Below are 23,481 nucleotides of genomic sequence, written 5' to 3' on the forward strand. Positions count from 1 at the left end.
TTTTTTCGTCCAGAAAAATGTAAAAAAATAATGACGTAATCTATAAATATCGAGATTTTATCTTAAAATTACTGATTTTCCTGTAGTGTAAGGACGTTTTGTTTGCGTTTAATACCAAATTATTATTAAATTTAACGTTTTTCTAAATTCCTTCTTGCAACTTTTTTATTTCTGTCGTGGTCTGTTTCGATAACTGCGTTATTATATAAACAAAGACCAAATTACAATAAGAACAATCTAACCAATCGAAGAACGTATCTACGACATTTTTAATGATAACCAAGAGTGATAAAGTTGATTGATTGTTGATGGATATAATCGATTTTTGGCAAAAAATGTGTTTTTTTTTTAGTTAATCCATATTTCTAATTATATCATTAATTATTTGTAGATTTTCCGAACAAAATATGTTTAAATGAAGTCTATTTTATTTAATGTTGCCAAATGAGTTGGTCCTTTTCTTCCTATCCATGTATTTAGGTAGTATATAATTAATTTCATCCTCGATAATTATTACAATAACTGCCGTTTATTTCTTTCTCGATTTTTTTTTCAATTTTCGTATTTTTCTTATTCAAAATTATCCAATTATTCGAATTATCCCCATGAAATTTTGCTTTTTTGCTGTTTTAAAATTTTGGCGGGTGTGTCAAAAGTGCATCTAACAAAATTTTAGTAGCACACCGACGAGCCTATAAATTTCAAATTTTGGTGGGAGCGTTGGGCAGCGCGCGTGCCAAAATTTTAAGTAGTGCACGGATGCGTTGATAAATTTTGGTGGGAGCGCTCGACACCTTCTGCAACAAAATTTGAAATTACGTACCGATTCATTATAACAAAATATTCTACGAGAGCTGCAACTGAAGTCAGATGAAAACGAATATTTATAATTGGATATGGCTTTCTTGTTTATCAAAATAGTCTTCATTTTTTCGCGATTCTATTTCACTTTTTGATCAAAATAAAAATATTTCGAGTATCTGTAAATAACTACTAAGTTAAAAATGTCAAACTTTATGATGGTAATGTGATTCACATAAGTGTTGCCATATCTCGAAACTCAAGTAGCAACCCTTGTATTTTTAACGAATATTAGATTGTATTGGCAACAGTGGACAACAGTTTTTATTTTTTTTTGAAGTAATATTATTAAAAATGTGTATTGAATTTATTTATTTCCGGTACGTAATTTTCATAACGAACTATTTATAAAATCGTAATGACTGTTGATAAGTTCGGTCGTTTCCTCTAATGGTTTGAATCCTCGACGCCAAATCTCTCAGGCTCACAGGATGAATTTTCATTATCCTTCCATGGAAACGAACCTCAAGGGACTCGGAAGAGGATTTTATGGACGTTATTTCGCTGAAAAAGTGCAATTTCGCGAGTAAGGTACTAAACAGTGACGTACATACGATTTTTTTTCTAATCGACACTCTTATATTTAAATATAACCTTGTTTTCAACCCCTTCTTTATTTGTCATCTAGTCCTGTATCTTCCTTAACCTTTTTTTTTCTTATCAATCAGTATTATTGGAGTCACAGTATCAAACCTATTCAAAAGGCACACGTTTCGCAACTATGCTTTGATATAGTTTCCTGTTCGCTTGAGTTTCACCCTAACACTTGCTACCACATTACTGATAACGAGATTTCGTCACATGCAACTCAATTTCGGGGTATTTTCTTATCTTCCCTTTTCTTTACGTTTGTTTGAGAGATACAGGCATCCAGATCTATTTTATAGCGGCAATAATAGCTTGTGAAACACGATGAATTATGGTAACTGTGTTGCCAAATTCAAAGGTTTATACCGCACACTGTTGATTTTTAATTTTGATATTTTTTTTTCGTAAAGAAGTTATTGTTCTTTTTCTTTGTTTATTGCCTATATGATTATGCATATATTGAATATTATGGAAAGGAATTCTGATTTTATATAAGGCTACGAGAATATTTGAAATAATAGAGTTTGAAGGAAACTTTTTTCCCATTAGAATTTCGATTTATAAAAATTCATAGTTTTAATCAACACAAATTTTGAAACATATCCACATTTTTGTATTTTTAAATTCTCGAAAAAAAAAATACAAAGATTAGCAGCTTTCCCTTTTTATTTATCTTCTATTTCAAAAAATATCATTTTTCGGAAATATTTTCAAAAATATGACTCACAAAAGTACTTTTTCATCAATTTTGAAAATAATCGATAGTTTCGTGTGGAAAAAAACTCAAAATTCTTTTATCAAACTTTCATCCCGTGGACACATCTTGTCGTTTTTTATTTTTCCCAATTTCTATTATTAAAAAACTTATTTAGATTTTCTAAATTTTGAAACATATTGATACATTTTTGTGATAAAAAATTTCATAATCTAACCTCGAAATTCTCAAAAAAATTACGAGACAATGCTTTTAATTTTTTCCGCATAAAAATGTATCGAATTCCTCCCAAATTAACGGAAAACGGTTTTTTCATTGTAGTTTTCTATAGATAAACAAAGCTACCCCCTAATCCATATAAATAAATATTCTTTTGTAAAACTATTTTCATTTATATGCATAACCCACTGATTATGATTGGAGCTACTTTCGAAACGTTGATAAAATAATTAAAGTATACACTTACACACAGGATGTTGGTAATAAAAAGACGCTTATATGTTTTTTTAATTAATTCATTTAAAAAATTATTTTAGTTGTATAATTTTTCCATTTTTATTAATTTTTAATTTGTTTTATTTATTTATAAGGGAATGATCGAAATTGCAGTCAAATATTTATAATTTTTAATTGCAAAGTCGATCATACCACTACGATTAAGGGTAATTCATCAGTTAATTTATTAAAAAAAAAGTTTTCTATTTGATTGTATATTTTCAAAGTTACAATTAATAGATAAAATAATAAAATAGCAAATTAACAACTTTAACTTTGGGAATAAACATAAGCAAATGAGCATTTGCATCAATAATGGATTACCCTCGATTTAACGTTTTGTATAATAGATATTTTAATTTATAAAAATGTCCATAACCTCAATTTTATTTATAACCCAATATTTTCTAGTTAATCAATTTGATTTAAATTAAACTTTCGACATATAAAAGGATATTTTTATAAATTAAGCAAAAATTTCTTTATTAGAAATTGAATTTTTGCTACTAACACCGCATTTCTTGTAATTTAGGTAAGAAAAAATATGGAACGAAGTTTCGAACGTTTTCCAACGAAGAAACAATTACATCTACAGAAATGGTAAGTGTACGTTACTTTTTGTTTGCTTCCTAAGGAAATCGCGTCACTTTCAGGGGCCAATTATTATCCTTAAATTGGGGTCTGAAAGTGATGCGGTATCCCTTGGGATGCGAACAAAAAGGAAAAACCATATGCAAAGGGTCTCGATAGACCCGTATATCTTCTGCAAGGTGTAATTGTTTTCTTTGAAAAAAAAAACGTTCAAAACTTTCGTACTTGTAATAAGAAACGGAACTTGGTAGCAAAAATTGTTTTTCGACCTTTTTTTATGATTTTGTTTTATATAAACAATGTATATATTATGATTTCAATAAAACGTTCCTTTTGCACAATATAAACACACCCTAGCGGACAATCATGGAACTAAAAAAGGCGCTCTCTGGCGAACAAACTCCTAACATAACGCCATCTAGCCCTTGAGCTATTTAGTTCAGCGTTTTCCTGTTTGGGGGCGCTCTTAGTTCAGCGTTTGTTTGCCAGAGGGCGCTCTTAGTTCAGTGTTTGTCCGCCAGTGTGCGATATTTTTGCATTTTTTATCGGTTAAAAAGTTAACAAAAAACCGCTTCGGTTCCATGGTATTCAGATTCCCCTTCACGGGCCGGTTCGCTGCAAGAGCTAGACATAAAGGAATCCTTTCTATGGGTCTCCTTCAAGTCATGAGCCGCGCACCGGTTGACCCCGTGAAGGGGCAACTTTGGTTCATGACCATTTGTTCAAGATGCTATTTCAGTCTTTTTGGAACAAGTTGTTTGACAAAGGCAACGAAGAAATGTCATAGGCGTATGTATGTATTTTCATATTTTCATGATTTACAACCACCGGGACGACCTATGACATTTTTTCAATGCCCGTTCGGAAATGTCGCGAATTATTTCCAAACAGACTACAGCAAGATCTTACTTGAAGAATTTCTCCAAGACAGAAGCGTGCGTATCTGAAATACGCATAGAAAAAGAAAACAAGGAAAATAAACGACGAATTTCCATTATTATCAAGATACGTTATTTAAATTAGTCGATAGAACATAGAAAATTAACAATTTCTCTTTTTTTTTCAACAATATACGTCTCAATTTGAAAAAAAAATTTATTAAACATAATATACGATTTTATGTAGAGTTTAAAAAGCAAAAAAAATGGAAACTTTTCATTTTAAACAAGCGAAAATATTCAACAGTAGATTTTGCAAACATGATAAAAAAAATAACGATCAAAAATTAAACACAAATAAAATGAAAAGTTTCCCATTAGAATATCAAAATCCATAGGCGTCGCATTATTTCTTTTATCCTCTTGATATCCTCAGATAATATCTAAAATAAGAAAAAAACAATGATAGTAATATACATTGTTGCCCCAATAAAAAGGGTACCTATCCTATATACGAGGGTTGTTTGAATATCAACCTGAACTTATTCAGCACTTTTCAATAAGTCGGAATATCACGTTGTGATAAAATATTTATTTTTAAAAGGCAATACCACTACTAAAAAACGTATGAAAGGGAAACTAGAAGCAATAGCAAAGCAATGTATGTGAATAAGAAATCTTCATCAGGATGTGAGAAAAGCACAAAGTAAAAAACAGGGAGCAGTAGTACTGAAAACACTGTTTACACTACCACTACACCAACACTTAAAATTACACTGTCTGACGCGCGTTTCGACCTTCAGTCTCTTAAGACGATAACTTGGTTATCGAAACACGCTTCATACAGTGTAATAGTGAGTGTTAGTGTAGTGGTAGTGTAAACAGTGTTTTTTCAAAAAGAATACCATCAACAGTTCCAAAAAATCTCAATATACAGAGCAGTAGGGCACTCTAAAAATAAAGAGGGAGCAATCACATTAGACTAATAATGGAAATTAAAAAGGTGCGCCAAATATATCGAACAGAGAAAATGATATCATAGCGGAAATATTAGAAATAAAGGGAAAAACATCTGCAGACTGATAAAAAGAATGTGGGAAGGGCAGTAATCTAATAATTGTAGTTTTGGACAGAATAATACAAAAAAATCTGAGACCAATTCATAAATGAGGCTTCTGTGAATATTTAAGAGGGTTTATGAAGGAGCGAAGCACCGCGGACAAGATTTTTACATTAAAAAGAATACAGAGCAATAACCAAGACCAAAATTTAGAACTACTTCTACTATTCGTAGATTATGAACAAGCTTCGTTAGGTCTAAAATTTTTCAAACAACCTTCGTAAAAACGTCATTTCGTAACTTTTCAAACACCTCCGGTATACTTGAAGCGTATTCTTTAAAATTCAAAAACAACTATTCTTAAAACAAAATGAAGAAAGGGTTGGGAATATCCACAAATATTTATTCGAAATTTTACTGTTTTTCAAAATGAAAGAAATTAAATTCTATACTGATTTCAAAAAAGACAAAATTTACTTGGACACAAATATTAAGGTATCAGAAAACGTAAAATTTGACAATGTATTAAATGTTGAAGATAATCCTCATAAGTTACATTAAGAAATCAACAATGATACCAATTGCTGTATGCAGAAAATTTTACAAGGGGAAAGTTATAATTTCTGCTAACATAAGTTATACAAGTTTCACGATTTTTTAAACTCTGGAAGGTAAATTGGTAAGCGCGGGTCAATAAAGCGCTTCCCTTAAAGATCCCCAGATTTCACATCAAACTATTTACATTTCTCGATGTTCAATTATACCGGAGGTATTAGAAAAGTTACAAGAATGATTTAGATAAATTTTAATACAAAAAAATGACATTTTTTTTGAAATTTGAGAACTTTTGTGCACAAATTTGACATAGAAATGAAATTATTTGAAAAAACGGGTCAATACCGAGGTACTGTATCTCAAAAATGAGTTTTGAAACCTATCACAATATTTGTAAGTGATAGCAAGGCTTTTACGAGATGTACATGAAAAAACTGCTGAATTGAAGAATCTAAACACAAGAAAGTAATTAATGAATGAAAAAAGTGGGATCAAACAGTAGCGAAAATCATGACAAAACTTTGACTAAATTGACAGGACAAGCAACTAAAAATATGACAGTTCACTAAACCATTATATCTACGAGGGCGGTTCAAATATGAACGAGACAAACACCCTGACGCATTTATTTATTCATTCTCGACATTTTCGCGGCCATCTTTGAACGTTAGGCTACAGCAGACCAACTTAGGTATGTTCCGGGTTTCTAATGCCTTCCAATACCAAACAACGAATGATAAAACGTCGCTCTACGGCCGTCGGCATTTAACATGCATTCGTGGTGACGTATGTAATAATATTTGAACCTCCCTCGAAAATCGACAACTTTTAAATATATAAATATTGATGGAATCGTTTATTTCCAGAAATACCAGGACCAACGAAAGGCTTTAGTTTATCCATCGACGAAGACGATTATAACGAACAATTCGGATCGGCCGAAAAAGATCAAGAAGAAGATAATATATCGAATAACCTTCTGGAAAAATCCACATTTCAACATTCAACTGTCGAAACACCATCCAGGTACGAATAATGATTACTTCGGGTATAGACTCAAAAATTTTCGAATGAAAGAACATAGAAATGAATATAAAAGTTACTTACCTCAATGGAATACAGATCGGTGTAGGCGCTCACTGCCTTCTTTGGTTTCCATGAAGTTGCCATGCAATGTACGCCTGTAGGTACCTCTTACATTTTAGATGAAAAGTCAGGTTTTCTGCAAAAAAACTAATTGCTTATAATCCAATAACTGCATCAACGTGAAGAAAGAAAATCACGTCGACTTCCTAGTGGATAAGTCAAGAAAGATTGATAAAATTCAACGGAAGATGAAGCAAGCTCATAAGAATCTTATGCATACCAAAACTTATCGCCAGAAACTCTAACTCCAGCAGACTACTGGATCTTCCACCTTCGAGTCTAAGGGGCTAAGCATCTTTTAAAAACTACACGTGAATGTCCAAACATTTTTATGGACTTGGAGTAATCCAAGACTAATAGTTTGGGGACCGACACCCCAAAATAAACGAATCCTCATCTTCCGAGCAGAGGAATGTGTACACGCGATACTCAATCGATGTAACCGGCTTCTACAAGAACTGGTCAGACCAGAATCCATTTTTGATATAGTAAATACTGTTGCTTATACGTTTCTCAACGGTCCGTTTGCAAGACGGGCTTGATAGAGACTCCTGACACGAGACAAGCTAAGACAGTCATAGAAGGATTTTCTGCCTCTATTACCCAACAACTGCTCAATATAAATAAGCATGTAATGCTTATGCTAAAACTGCAGATCACTTCATCTGTGACTGTCAACGCTCACAAGGGCACGGTTTGAAAACTTAAACATGCTTCATAGCTCACCTAATGAAGTCAAAAAGGTCAAATCAAAGAGATTGATGGTTTTTTTTAACATATGGTGGCCTTTGGTGATGTCAATTAAGCAGAAACGCGAAGGAAATTTTTGTTGATAAAAGAAAAAAAATTATCAAATTTCTGAATAGCCCTCGTAAAATTAAACAGATCACTTTTTCGTATATCCAAGACAATCGAAATTTGAGCATTTTATCTTTTATTCATGAAAATGATAAATTTTGCAAAAACTTCAACATAATGCGAAATTATTCATACCAAAAGTGAAACACACCAACCAAACTAAGTACGAATTCGAATCGAAAAGTCCCTACCACTTAAATACGATTCTCGTGGCAAATTCTTCGGAAACCATAAATTTTTAATTGAGATTTTTCCGTTTTCAGAGCCAACTACGTCGATAACCAGAACGTGGCGATTATAGACGAGCCGAATTCGTCCTCTTCTTCATCATCACGTTTTTCCGGTCGAATTATGGCGCGGTCAATAGGATATTTCATATTAACGGTAGGATTCTTTGATGTTATAGCTCCAGAAATCGAAGTTCTATTTTCCTCTATAATAGCGACAACGATTTGACGATCGACAGTTAACAAGAGGTTTTTCTAGTGACAATAATGTTCCTTTTTATACATTGTGTTTGTAACACTTTATATTACTGCCGAAAGTAATTAACAGTAATAGTTGTAACATTGTCATACTACACTCGTGAGCAAAAAAATCGACTCGAGTCGCACGCTAGCGGCCCTAATAACAATCCCCGATGCTATAAAATTTTTATCATCCCTCACCCACCGCCAGTTTCAATAAAAACCAACTCGGTGTTTGTCTCCATTGTAATTTCCGACTTATCATCAGCACTCTGGCTATTTTTCGCTGAATCTGACCTTGTCGCACTAGGATGACGACTTGAACGGCTTTATCACACAGAACATACCCTAAGAAGAAACCCAAACTCAGTCGTTAATCAGTGGAAAAAACAAGGAGGATTTTCGATGTCAGTGCCCTCGATGGTACGTGGCAGAACTAAATTTGAGCCAGTTCATAATAATAATAATAATAAATAGGATATTTGTGTTCAGTTTTTTTTCCAATGCGATTGCAGAAGTGTCGCCTGAGTCGATTTTTTTTGCTCAAGTGTGTATATACAAGGTGTCAAAAAGATTTCGTTATTTGTACAGTTAATTACTTCTAGTAGTGATTTATACGTTTTTTGTTTGTCTTGTATTTTATTTTTATCTGATACGTGATCAATAAATATTTTAAAACTTCAATTTTTACCTCTTTTTGAAATTTTAAATCATTTTTCACCTAGAGTATCCCATAATAACTATTTTTCGCATAAGAGTAGAGACGCATAGGAGAGCTCAAAATATAACGATTGGGGGACAATCTCTGGGGAGTTATAGTGCTTCAAGGTCCAAAGACCAAAAATTTCCAACAATGGAGAGTTTTCTTTTGAAACACTCTGTATGATATATGCATATCATTTTTCATTGATTGCGATAAAAAATGTAAATTCAGTCACTGAAGATGATAATTTGGTAATGGAAACAAGGAAATTGAGTGTTGGTGTAGTATAGTAAATTCCAACTGAAATTATGGAGATTTCTGCACAATTTTTTAATTTGGAAGAAGCGAAACCCCAAAATTACCAGAAATTAAGCCTGACGATTTTTTGTTTAGGAGATTGTTAACTTTTATACTGCAATGACAAATTTAGGGTGATTTTAACACACAAAAATCATTGAAAATCATCATTTTAAATCTGTTAATCAAATTTATGGCTTTAGAATCCGATGCGTCATAATAAATTGTTTATTATTTATATTTATTGGTCACGTCAATGTATTATGGGAAAGTGTATGGTAATATAGAGGATTCTAGTTAATGATACCATATTTGTTCGATGCCTTATTCAATATTCTCATAGATTGTTAGATTTCTATATATTTTTTTTAAATTGAAATTTTGTTTTAATATATTGTAAATGTTTTTGAAAATATATAAATCTTAATTTTGGAAAAACTATAAACGTAATAGAGAAAAACCTCAAATCCAAGTTTATACGAGGGTAGTCTAGAAAGTTTCGAATGAACAAAGAAAGAAGTTTCAAAACAATAAAATTCCAAACAATTTTTTTTCACGTTTTCTTTAAATATATATTTCAAATAATAGTTTGATTATCGAAAAACTCTTTTCTGCAAGTGAAATTTGATTAAAAAAATCACTGGGAACTAGATCTGGTAAATACGGTGGGTGGTGAGACGAAAATGAATTTTAGTTATGGCAATCACCAAAAAATGAGATGGTACGTTCCCCTGAAGAGAAACAAGTTTTACAGTTTCGAAAAATTCCTGCAAAGCAATATCACAGAGACCTCAATTCGACTGCATCACTTTGCTGCAAACCAGAAACGAACCAAGGAGCTCGCAGCACACCAGGAGCTGACAGTTTCCTAGAGGAAGTCATACGTGACATGGCATAAACATGACGTCGAGGCGACGAGATTTTGGAATGAGACTGGTGGCATTCTGCAGCACACCAGAAACTTGGTAATTATCCTCCCGTTCCTTTCAGGAACCTCAGGATGTTATTTGGTTCTAGCTGCTGAAGGTCTTTATTTTCCCTTAATTTTAGCGTGTCCTGGAACCAATTGGAGAGTTTTTCGTAACTCATTTAACTCGTCTAAAGATTCCAAAACCAGTTTGAATGGCTCCTTGACTATCGTACAAGATGGTAATGTGAATAGAAGCAAATTTAACTACGAAAAATTCCAAGGGCGTAAAATTCTTTATACACAGGATATAATTAATAATTAAATATCGTGGATATTTGAAAAGACAACGCCGTACGACAGGTGTCGAGAAATTTTTAAAAAACTTTCGTATATTCGATTGTACTGAAACATAGATGTGAACGCTTCAGTAATTATGTAAAAAAATATATAAAAACTTCCCCTCCTCGTGTACATACTGTTACGAAATCACTAGTTATTGTAAATTTTGATTATTCAGTTTGTAAATATTTATATTAAACAGCTTTTAATGAATGTACTCAATTTGTTTTACCTATAATGATTCGATGAAATTATCTCGTAAAATAAAATCGAAAATTTAGATTTAGTTAACAACGAGATATACCCATAAAGTAAATTCATTTTGATTATTTACGATCCAAACATTTACTGAAAATAAATATCTCTTGTTTCGATGAAAATACAAATATAGGGTGTTCTATTAAGTCTGATTATTAATTAAAATTGTTTTTCTTACAATATTTATGCAACACCCTGTATATGTAGTTGTTTAAATATTGCAATATATTCTCAATGATTTATATAGACCATTTCAATAAAAATTATACGCACTGTATAAAAATCTGAATACGCCACTTTCATTAAAAAAAAAATAATTATATAAAGTAGGGTGACCGCTCTCCCAATTGTTTCCAAATGTGCGTGAATGTTTGAATTATTTTAAACACATCATTCTATTGGGGTAATATTTACCTAAATTTTCCACCGTTTTTTTTGATTGTTTTCTATTTGAGGATTAAGTTTCTGAAAAGCTCAGAAATTAGATAAGAAAAGAGAAAGACGACTCAAAAATTTTCATGAAAAAAAAAGTTCAACAGAACTGGAAACCCTGAGTTACTTAGTACAGTCAAGGGAGACTTTTTTTCAGTTTTAGTCCGAGCCTGGCACTAAGACAAGTTGGATCTTGCACCATAATAATACTCCGGTGAATTGTACAAGAATTTTTGACATCCCAAATCTCCTAAAATGGTGTCAAATCTCGAGAAAACTCACTTACTTTTAATCAGAGAAAATCATGTTAATTTTGCGTTTTCGATGTTGCCTAATCCATTTATCGACCTCGCAGATGTCAAAAACTTAATTTGTTGTTTTTTTTACAATTGATTTTTAAAATAAAATCGCATTTTGTACAAAAATATCTTTTTCCGAGTCATCGTACAATTAACAGACCATAACCTAACTTATAGGTCCGCTCCTCGATCTGTTGTACGTCTTTTCCTTCTCTATCTAATCTTCCATTCTCCCAAAAATTGTTACCCCAATAAAATTTTTTTTCAAATTTATCAATCCATTTCAAAGAGTAGTTGAACTTGAGACTTCGATAAATGGATTCCACGAATAAGCAAGGATAAACTAATGTGTATTCGCAGTTATTTACATACAGGGTGGATAATTTTCATGAATATTTATTATATTGTTTCTAATTTGAGTTGAAAATACACGTGATTTTATTTGTTTATAATAATAAATGTTTTGACTGAAATAATAATTATTTATTGTTAAAAGTTGTTTTATTTACACATATTCCCATTAATTCATCCCTATAAATAACCGATACGATTATTGAATTACATCAATTTGATTGTTTAGTCGATTCACTGCATTCGATTTTAAATATTTCGTAAGTTGTATAACGGTTTATAGCGTTTTAAGTCTCGTCAATATAATTATTTATTTCTCTATCAAAATTTTCGTGTGAAAAACGTTATTTTGTAATATAATCGAAATTTCCCTGTTTAAGACAAGTAGATGTAATTTAATACCTTTTTGCGCTTTCTCGTCCAGAGAGAACCGTACAAGAACGGCTGTCCATTTACCCGTAAAAGGGTTTCTGCAGTCAATTTGGCAAACGGCAGCTAATTACCGTTTCTCGGGCACTGTTCCGATTTCTATAATTTCCTTAAAGTTTGCAAATAACCTTCATTCTCGAAACGGGGTAATTATCACGAGTTCCGGGTTTGTTTTGTTCGCGTTTTGTAGATTACTGCAGATTCTGATGTCGTAAAGTTCAACGTTTTTACATTTTACGGTGATCCATACGAAGAAAATGTAAAGTCATGTAAATAATCATCAAAACAAAATTTAACAATTTCTTTTTGTAAACTCGTGGCCAGAAATTGTAGGTGTGTTGCAGACTTTTTACCCTTAAATCGTGGGGTAGATTAACTTAAACTGCAGAATAATAGTGAAATGGAACGTCTTTTCGTGACTGGTGGGCAGGATTCGCATGGCCTTAAATGAAAGGTGATTTTGATTTTTCCAAAACGTTGAACAGACGCCTCTGATAGGTTTACCATTTTAGAATGATAAATATCTTATCAGCAGCCAGGATAACATCACCGCACGCAACCACCACAACCGCAGCCCTGTAGAGGAGCAACTCCTATATCAGAGCCAACTCCAACAAATCTGCCTCCTATAAAAATTTTTTTTCTGTCTCCATAAAGGGTAATTCTCAAAAAATATGAAATTGCAGAAAATCGTGCAATTATGGTGGTTAAATCACCACCAATCTCATTGGGAACTAAGCCGGATTGTACTAGTATGAGCACAAATAGAAGGAGAGGTTTCAAAAGAAAAATAATTTTTTTCGTATGATTGAATGAAAAGGCAATAAATCATACGATTGAAGAAGATACGCCTATGGGTTATTATTATAATACTCTGTTATTCGTAAAAATAGTCTATAAGGTCTGTTATCTTATTTTCAACAAACAAAACAAAAGAAAAAACGTAATTTCTTCGGAGACTTTATTGGATGTTAAGTGATGGGGGACTGCCCACAATAATTCACCCTAATCAGACTACAAAGTGTGTACATGTTCGAGAATACAAAGTCGCGCATTAGGCAAAGAACGGCGACAGCCTACGAAAAATGGCGATGTAAATGAAGTAAAAGCAAGACCATAACTAGTTTTCAGTTTTTCATTTAAGAATGCTTCTCTCGTATATAAAAAAGACGACTTTTCTCCAATCTAAGGAAAATATATGAATATATGCAGTGGCGTAAGAAATGTTTTTTTTGTATAAATCCCTAGATTTACTCAATTTTCTTAGCGGAAAGTTGAAAAAAAACATTATTTTTGGTTTTCTTTCTCAGTAGAGCCGTTTAAAAATCGTTTCAAAAGTACCACATTTTGTTGCTTATTCTATAGGCGATAGGCTCATTTGAACATTGTTCAATGTAGCAAATAAATTTCTTTAACATTTGTTGTTCAACAAGACGAATTCAAGCTAGCATGTGACAAGAAAATTACAGCTAGTATAAAAAATTCGTCCGGTCTTTGTTTTTCTAATTTTCGTTAGTACTTACTTGCAGCAACAAATTTTGGGTCACTCGATATTTATTTGATTAATCCAGAATTTTATGCTAGTTTATATGAATTTAGCATTAATTGCGATTTTTCGCGAACGGCTTAAGCAACAAAATCGCGGTTTCAGCAACTGAATAGCAACAAAAAAGCTCCAAATTTTGCATATTTTTTTATTGATTTTTGCTAATTTGACGCCGCTACCTTGATAGAGCTCCAGAAGTAAGTGGCCCAACAAAGAAAATCGTCAAGCTACTCAAAATAGCCGTTAACTGCCGACATAACTTCTCCATTATTGCAAAATCTTTGACCACCAACCTATTTTTTACGTCGGGGAACAGAAAATAATCCGAGGAGGCTAAATCTGGCGAATAGGGTGCATGGGATATCAATTCGAACTTTAATTCATCAATTAAATACGTTACAATAACACGTTTTTGCTTGATTTCTTCGCTCAAACGTTGCAATAAGTTACTTGCCGTTGATAGTTTTTCCTCTATCAAAAAAATCACGGAAATTATCCCACACGCGTTCCAAAAACCTTACTTGCAAATGGAACGGTCAATTGCCGTCTTTAGATCCGGTTCTCTGCTTTCAGTCCCATGTTTTGATTGTTTTTTTAGTTTGGGTGTAAAGTGATGGACCCGCGTTTCATCAATGGGTGTGAAGCTGCTTTATTTCTGTGAAGCATTGCCAAAAACTCGATTGAAACATCTATACTACTACTATCTATGGATAGCTGCCAAACAAATACTAAACATATGCTGCAAAGATTGTGTAATTTCTAATATACTGGAAGCAAGCAACTACCACCATCTCACCAAGTCAGGCCAGGTACTGCTGGGACTATCGTCGTAATAAAAAAACTCAATTTTCCTATATCTAGTGCGATAAAAACTTAATTGCAATCATCTGATTGTCTATATTTGTAGAATATGTTCGTTTTTTATGTTTACGTAAAATAGGTGCAAAAATTGAAAAAAGTACATCAAAAAACTAAAAAAAGTGTGGTAATTTGATATAAAATATTGAAAAACGTTGCCAAATCTACTCAAATTCTTTAAAATCCATACGCCAACAAGTGGGAATAAAACATCCTATTCGCTTATGCATAATGAAGATTATAGTATTACATACAGGGTATATACGGAAAATATATTTTTCCGAAGTGACTGTAAGTCATAACGCACGTTCGAGCGTAAGGCTAAGTTGAAGGGGGTGTTAGAAACACAGCAGTTCGAGCCGTAGTGAGCTCCCAGCAACATGACGCTAGAATTAATGCACGTCTTTCGAAAGCCCAGTCGAAGAGGGAGCAGAATATCTAGGAAAAGATCACTTTGAATTTCCTCCTGAACAAACAAAACTTCATTTAGTTCATTTAGTTTAAGAGATCGCATACTTTGTATTATATAATGTGCTTTAATCTGTCTTTCTAAGGTAAATGGTAGAAGGGTTAGACACTAACAGCCTACCCTAAAAATTCTACTTGCAGAAGAGATATTTTCGTATTATCGTATACGTTTTTGGTTTTTCCTAAAAGTACCATCATTTGGGAAGGTAGAGTATCACTTAAAAAAGTGTAAAGACTTGTTTTTGTTATGAAGGAAGTTACGTCAGACATTGTTCTTATTTTATTCTGTTTTAAATAATGCTACGTCACTGGGAAAAACTGAAATCAGTAAACAGAAACACAATTAGTGTTCGTATTCAACATTTCCATAAATCGGATTTACACTCCAATTTAGTAAATAAATAAAATACTCTCTCTGTAGCTCTTTCTTCTCTACATCGCTTTGGCACGACCCTTACGGTACACAGATCGTTAAAGTTGACGTTCATGATGGTTAAGACGTCCATTGTTCATTAAATAGAAAAATTATCCCACGCGCATCCCACAAAACCTTGCCTGCACATGGAACGGTCTTTGTATCTCTTTTGGAACCGATTCCTCTTCTTCAGTCCATTGTTTTGATGATTGTTTTTTTGTTTTTGGTGTGAAGTTATTGCAGTTTTTGGAATGCTGGCTGAAGCACTTCCAGTCGACGATCATCCAGCGGATTTTCTTCAACATTTTTGGAGTCTTTATCTCATTTGGTCGAATACGGCGCTGCTGGTCTTCGCAGATCGTACAGTCTCGTCTAAACTATGCTACACAATATTTTACTGTTGATAACGAAGGAACAGTCTCATCCAGAGTAGAATTTAAGGACTTTTCAAATGAAAATATTGTATCATAAAACGATTACCAATTTTTTCCATGTTTACAAATTCACTGAAAACTTCAGGTCTTATACTTTTGGGACTATCCCCCAAGTGGCGGAAAGAAATTATTAGAAAACTGTTTTCAAAAGAAGATCAATGGGTCAAGATTTCTATGTAAATGATCATCTTCCAAGTCTACCAAAACGTTTCCACCATCACTTATCTTTATCTCAAAATTTTTCTCTCTTAATTTTTTGTTCCGCCTTAACCATTACAATTTCGTAAACCGAGCTAGATACAACTTGTTACTAGATAGTCGTTATGGTCTACAAACCAAATTCAAATTATTTATAAGTTCACGAGAGCGGAAACGCGGACAATGGTAAATTATTTTACGGGAAACTCAATTAACATCTCATTGTTCTGTAACTTGTTAATTTGTTTGATTTGTTTTGATTCCCTAATTAGCTGACTTAAAATGTATAAGAGGGTAGATTAAATAATTTCTTCCTTGTGACGAATATTGGCGATCATTATTACAACATTAAAGCTATCAACAGCAATGCCAAAGAGTTGAGGGAAGGTGTTTCATTGATCCAGATTCGTCTTCTTTCTTGACCTCGCCTCGCAGGATCTTTTGGAGTAATGGATTAATTTCCAACTTATTCCAAAAACTTCTTTTTTATTATCCAGGCGGCCTCAGGTCCTTAGTGTTTCTCTCCTGTATCTCCATTATTTTTCCTTGTTTTATTTCATTTCTTTGTATCAGGATCTGCACTGAGAATAATGCTTCACAATGCTTCCATCGAACCAACAGCATTTATAAACCCGAATCGGTTAGCTTTAAAAGATTGCTCATACTATTTCTGATCCTTCCATTGTTTACTCCATTTCAAATTTGTTTCATTGGTTTTCAAATAGTTTTGTACATCGTGACAACGCTGCAATCTCCTCAGACCTACCTATTGCCTCTCCGATTCTCTTTCTTATTGCCATTTGTTTTGTTCTATATCTTTCTGGGTGTTATTTCACTTTTAGAAAGGAATTCCCAACTTAAAACCTGTTATGTTATGTGCCCTTCAAAATTATTTAAAACGCAATCCCGCGAAAAAAAGACACTGAAAATTGAAAGGATTCGAAGAAATTTAACTGGGTGTACGATAAGTTTTGCCTTTTGCTGAGAGAAACTGGATTATATGGTTTGAAAAGATTTTAATCACTCGATAAGACATGAAAACGAGTTTTTTAATAATTCAAAAGTGAATAAAATTTGTTTAGAACTATGAAGTGACCATATTAATATAGGGGTTAATCCATTTCTTCTATTTGGTAAACGAGACTAGTCTTGGACTTTTAGAAACCTAACCTAACCTAAAGCAATACGAAGATTAACTTTTAGGTCCGCAAGATCAAAACTAAGTATGCTAACATTTGTGTTGGAAATGCATTATGCCTGCGCAAATGAAAGAGAAGTTACTTTAAAAACGAAAACTCGGCCACCATCATTAAGTATTCCAATTTGCGTAAAACCCTGTATATTTCATTATTTAATTATAAAATCGTTATGATATATCTGATTTTGGATTAATTCCAATTTAACGGTATAATAATGGCCATATTTCTTTTGTTCCAAATTCAAAGGCAACCAACGAACTTTAATTCGTTTTTCAGAACCGTCTTAAGGTAAAGCGTGTATCTAATGGTTATAAATATATAAAAAGCGGAATTATTGTAGGGTTTATGTTGTAATTCAATTATTTTTTGGTACAGAAAAAGTATCAAAAGGAATCATACACAACGGAAGAGGGTTATAATTTACAGTAAAGAAATTAGCAGCTTAAATTCGTCAAAATGCTCCTGGCCCTAATAACAGCTTCCAATCGCTTTTTATTGATCGAATAAGATCTTGTTCGATGCTATCACATTTTTTCGTGAGCGCCATTTTGAGTTCCGATTTCTGGACGGGCATTGCCTTGCATTAGGATGAAACTGTTCGCGGTTAATCCTTCCATTGAAATGGGCTCTCAAACCATCCAGGAACCTCTTCCAAAAGTTTTAGTTTATGCGAAACTTTTTAACCAGGTTTCCTGCAAACTCGACCTCTTCCATAGCTACCATGCAGGGATACTTTTTTCGTCAGTGCAATTAACGCGTTTTCTGGCAAATCGTAAACGGGCTGCTCGATGGGATGGGGTTAATTGGGGACCAGTAGCTGGTCTTTTTGGCTTGGCTCCACTCCTCGCATTTCTCTGAGCTCTTCCTGGGCTTTAGCACTTGTGAAGGCCTGATTTATCAGCGATCTGGCTGACATTGATTGACGGCAGACTGAATCTGGTTTTGTCGTAATATGGTGTCCGCATGAGCAACTTTATCACTTACTGTATCAATTTTTAGGTAAAATACTTATTTTTTGTTAACAGAGATGGTTAATTGATAGTGGTGGATTAGGAATATAACTTTTTTTAAAAGTCAGTTACCCCTAAACAAGCATAAAAAGGGTGGTTACCGAATATAACATTTTGTTGAACTGTGAGAGAAAGAAATATTTTTGAAACTAATTGCGTTAGCTTCAAGATTTCACTAAGAAAAATACAATTTCGTGTTCAGTGGAATCGATTTTTTTGCCCCAAATTTGATAAGATTATATTTATTTTTTGCGAAAGATATCCCAAGACCGGTTCTGTGTCAATGCAATTAAAAAGTATTATAAAATATTGAAATTCGCTTTTAATTGAAAGATAAAGTGGTATTTGTGCCCCTTTTGAGAAAAGGCTCAATCTTTATGGCCAATTAGTCGGAAGGACGTATAGAGATAAGACAATGAATTCATTTGAATCACTCATAAAAGATCGTTTCGCTATCTTTATCACGTTTTCAAATAACCAACTCGATAAGAAATTAAGTCGATCATTAGACGGGAAAGACGTTATCGAAATATTTAGGAGTTGAAAATCATTTACGGATCACGTAGAGAGTAAAGAAAATGTATCCACCGGGAGGAATATTCAGATCGGCTTCGAAAAACCTCAACCATTGAAGATAAACGAATTGTATTGATCAGTAAACGTGATCGACGCTCACCGTGTTAGTAAGTGCAAGTGGACTGATTTCGGCACCTCGCCACTTCTAGGCAACTACTGGTCCTTCAATTTTTGTACTTAAGACAACACATAGACTGACTATCAACAGCAGATTGCAAGCTGCAGGTGAATGTGAATGATCACGTCAATAACAAGACACTAATCGCTGACCAACGGTGGACAGCTAACTTTAACTTCTCTATTCCAAATAACGAAATCACCAGGTACTCAAATGAGGATGAGTTCCTGCTAATGATATCCTAAAATAAGACATTTCTCCCTTGGAGAACATGTCTTCAAAGTATTAGCTGTGATGGAGGGAATCTCAATCTGCTCAGATAATAGAGCTGCCACAAAAGTGTCGATCATCCAAGACGCTTTCTCTATATTATATGTATTTGAAATGCCTCTGGTTCATGGAGGAGGGAGAAAAAGCAGACCACGTCATCGGTGGGTGCCCATGTACCAAGGCAAGTCTCACAGTTTGAATAGTGGCGTTAAAAGGTTCATTGACCTTTGTTAAATTTAGCTGAGCACAAGGGACTTATCAAAACGTCTCTGACTACTAACTATGATATAAGGATCACGAAAATTCATTACTCTAACGTATTTATGAATAAATATAAATAAATCGTGTTGATTTTAGGTTTCTTTTCAAAAACAGTTAAAAATATTGATGTTTCGAACATATTTCGCTATTTATCGAAATAATTATTTTAATTATATAATATAATTGCGTTGAATAAGCTATAGTGGAACATAATAAAATGTCAAATTTTTTCTCCTGTCTCGTTAATGATAATAAATGTTCTTTTTGACATAATCAACATCCTATCGTAATGATAAAGTGAAAAGTCCGCTGGCGCTCGAACCCTTAACTTACAATGGGATATCGTTTTATTATGAAGTATCATTAGTCATTTATAGCAATATAGGGAGAGACTTAATTTTTGTTAACTCTCAAAATTTGATATTCCACGTTGTTAGTTTGAAACGACACTTTTGATTGATGTCTTTGATGGTTGAATAGACATTGAAAAAGATACTGTACCATGTAAAGCATACAGGGTGTTCTAAACAACTTGATTTGTATTTATAAATCCGTATATTCAATTTAAATACCTTCACGGTATATCTGGAATCAGCATCCCACTAAATAAAATACAGAAAGTTCAAAAATCGGTAGTGAAATGAAGAAAAAGTATGAATCTATGTTCGCGTTTGTTCAGAAAAGACGTTTATCAAGATGCCACGACCGTTCAACGATTTTCCTCATATTTAATAAAAGGAAAGAAGTCCGTGCCAATGCAGCCGGCAGCGTCCCGAAGGCATTAATCGCTAATCTACTGAGGGGTCCCAAACGAACAATAGAAGGTGTGATCTATGAAGAAAGGCACTTCTTTACCGATTTCTCAGGCTACATTTACTCTGAAATGTGTGTGTGCTGAATAAGGACGATGCGCGACGTACGAACACTGCCAAAACGGTTGATAAAGGATTATAATTTAAAAATTTAAGAAAATTAAATAATGAAAACGATTAAAATGCATTTAAAATTAAATTCTAAATAATTTATGAATGAAAAAATATTAAATCAATAAATTATTCATTTTTTCGTTAGAAAATTCTGCTATATAACTCGGTTTGAGATCATGATGAAAACACGTTAGTTTAGCATTTAGATTCCGGAAATCAGTACTTCAGGCTCGACTTTTTGGTCTCTGGATTTACGAATTACAGCAGTTTTCCTTTATTGTCAAAAAAACATCGCTTTTCATAGATAAATAGTTTCGTCGAATTGAAATAACCTAATCCAAAATAAAATGAACCTAACCTAATCGAAACTGCAATAAATCTAACCAAATAGAAGCTAAAGTGAACTTAAACTAATCGAATCTAGAATAAATCTAACCAAATAGAAGCTAACGCAAACTTAACCTAATAAAATCTGAAGTACATCTAAGCTAATTGAAGCTAAAGTAAATGTAACCTAATAGAAGGTGAAGTAAATCTGATCAATTTGAAACTAAACTAAACCAAACCGTAAGTAAAGTATATCTAACCTAATAGAAACTCAAGTAAACCTAACCAAATCGAAGCTTAAGTAAACATAACCTAATGGAAACTAAAGTACATATAACCTTATCGAAGGTAAGGTATACCTAACCAAACTGAAGCTAAAATAAATGTAACTTAATGGAAGCTGAAGTAAATATGACCAATTTGAAGCAAAAGTAAACCTAAATTAATCAAAGCTAAAGTAATTCAAATCTGGTCCTCGATTTGCTTAATACCATTAAGATACAATTGCCCAATGTAAATAAAATTTGAATGATTAAAAACGTTATCAATAATTATTTTTTACTTTCTTTTTACATATGGACGTCTTTCCTATCGTCAGCCAAGCCTCCATCTCCTAAAAATGGACCCCACAAAATAAAACCTTTCCTCAAGTTCAAAAAGCCAAACCAAAGGTCTACCAATCTAAATATTGGTAAAACCCGAAGCAATGATTTCAAATGGGTAACCCTTATTGGACTAAGGTTTCTAAATGAAGTTATTCATAACTAGACATAAGTTTCTAGAAGGTTCTAGAGTGATTGCAAGGGCTTATAAAAGGCTGTATAAAAGGTTGTATAATAAAATTACAAATCAAACAATGATTTTTTAATGACAATTCCTGTATATTATATAAAATTCGAATTGCTTCATTTTTTTGATACTTTTCTTATATTATAGAGAACCAACAATTGAAGCTGTTGTTTAACAACCAAATATTGAAAAGAAAATATGGAAATAATATCTAACTAACAATCAACAACTGGAGAAAAATTTAAACTTAATTCCTGATATTCAAAACAAGTAAATTCACTGGCATTGCTGCAAAATCTGTGGAACATCATTAATTGTGAACATCACCTTACAAAAACATCATGTACTGCTAATATCATTGATAGAAACGCGTATGTCAACCTATTGTACCACTAATTGTACTGGGCTGAGAATTAAAAAACTAAACAAAAATATAAACAGGAATAAATCGTTTAATAAAGAAAGACAGCATCAAAAAATTCAAATTTTATGAGAAATGTGAAAATAAATAAGTCACATGCAAATCCAAATATTTCGAATTAAAAAGTTTTTAACTACATCTTCCAATCCGTATATGTGTAAAATATAATTTTTCTTGATAAATCCACTCGATTTTAGGTCTCTTGAAAGAAAATCATTTTGAACTGATTTTTTTATTAAGAGACTTAAAACCAATATGATTTGTCACGAAAAAATATAAAACGATCTAAGAAAAGTTGAAAAAAAAGTATCATAATTGTAGCTACCTCCTATAACAATGACCTTTATAAATAACTAATTCAACAATTACATTAATAAGAAATCTATTTTATTGAATATTGAGACATTAATTTGAATATAAGAATAATTGCATGGAATATAGAACAAAATGATGTAATTCAAATCAATTTGAAATACAGAAAAATCAAATATATTATTAAAAATATTGTCTACCTACCTATTCATATATTCAATTCAATCGATAATTATTGATTAAATAATTTTTAGCACGATATTAATAGAAAAATATTATATTATAAAATACCTGTTGAATTGATCTGCTCAGTTATTCCTGCTATGATTAGAACTATTTAAATCACCATAACTTGTCTTAATCAGTTTTACATGTCTCCAAAAGTCACTATTTCGACGAAAAGACATTTTCACGAACTTCACACACCGTTTATATTTAGTAAAACTCGTTAAACACGGTTCAAACTTTGTTTCACTAATTTTCGACATTAGATAAATAAGTTAATCAATACTTTCGACGCTAACAAAAAAATCAATATTATCGAAAAATCATTTTCATCACTGTTTCGAGTTAACACACACGACAATGGCCAACGCGTAATGGAATATTACCAGAAATGGATGAAACTAGACTTTTTATGTAAAAATCAAGTAGCAAGTGGTTATTTCAGTCGATAATTAATGACAGTTAACAGAAACGGCCATTATTGTGGTGAAATTTCATAGGCGTACTTAATTTATTTATATAAGGTTAAAATTTTAGGTAATAATAAGAACTACATTATTTGATTATAATTAAAATTAAATACTGTAATTAGGAGTCGAAATTCTGTCATTCGTAACGGTAAGTGAACTATATGAAAAAAAAACGTATCGTACGCTTCCGTTATAAAAGTTTTCGGACATCATCTTTTTTTTTCATCAAATTGGAAATCTGTTTCAATATAATATTTTTATTATTATGCACATCAAAACTTTTCACAATATAGGTATTTGATTTTCGAACGAAAGTTTTGAATTTTATATGAGAAAACTTTACCAAAAAATAGATTTACAAGATGAATAGTTCTAGAAGTTATTACATGAAATAAGAAATAACATATCGTATTGTTTGTTTCACAA

The 23,481-nt window shown here is 32.5% G+C and overlaps 1 protein-coding gene and 1 long non-coding RNA gene across 3 annotated transcripts in view; one reads left to right on the forward strand and one right to left on the reverse strand.

The window, feature by feature from the left end:
• The window catches only part of LOC130893293 (lachesin-like), a 101,485-nt gene extending 89,538 nt beyond the window's left edge, over nucleotides 1-11,947 (forward strand). For both annotated transcript variants that reach the window (XM_057799276.1, XM_057799277.1), the window contains exons 9-10: nucleotides 6,610-6,769; nucleotides 8,011-11,947. In XM_057799276.1, coding sequence (XP_057655259.1) covers nucleotides 6,610-6,769; nucleotides 8,011-8,203 — 353 coding nt within the window. In that variant the 3' untranslated portion in view covers nucleotides 8,204-11,947. The remainder of the gene's footprint in view (nucleotides 1-6,609; nucleotides 6,770-8,010) is intronic.
• Nucleotides 80-23,073, reverse strand: LOC130893294 (uncharacterized). The gene is made up of 3 exons (XR_009059184.1): nucleotides 22,652-23,073; nucleotides 6,851-6,965; nucleotides 80-4,571 (listed from the first exon to the last, which is right to left on the reverse strand). It is a non-coding gene; the product is annotated as an uncharacterized LOC130893294 (long non-coding RNA).
• Between the last annotated feature and the right edge of the window lie 408 nt (nucleotides 23,074-23,481).

This window comes from Diorhabda carinulata, chromosome 4, assembly GCF_026250575.1.
Source record: "Diorhabda carinulata isolate Delta chromosome 4, icDioCari1.1, whole genome shotgun sequence".
In the NCBI taxonomy this organism is placed as follows: domain Eukaryota; kingdom Metazoa; phylum Arthropoda; class Insecta; order Coleoptera; family Chrysomelidae; genus Diorhabda; species Diorhabda carinulata.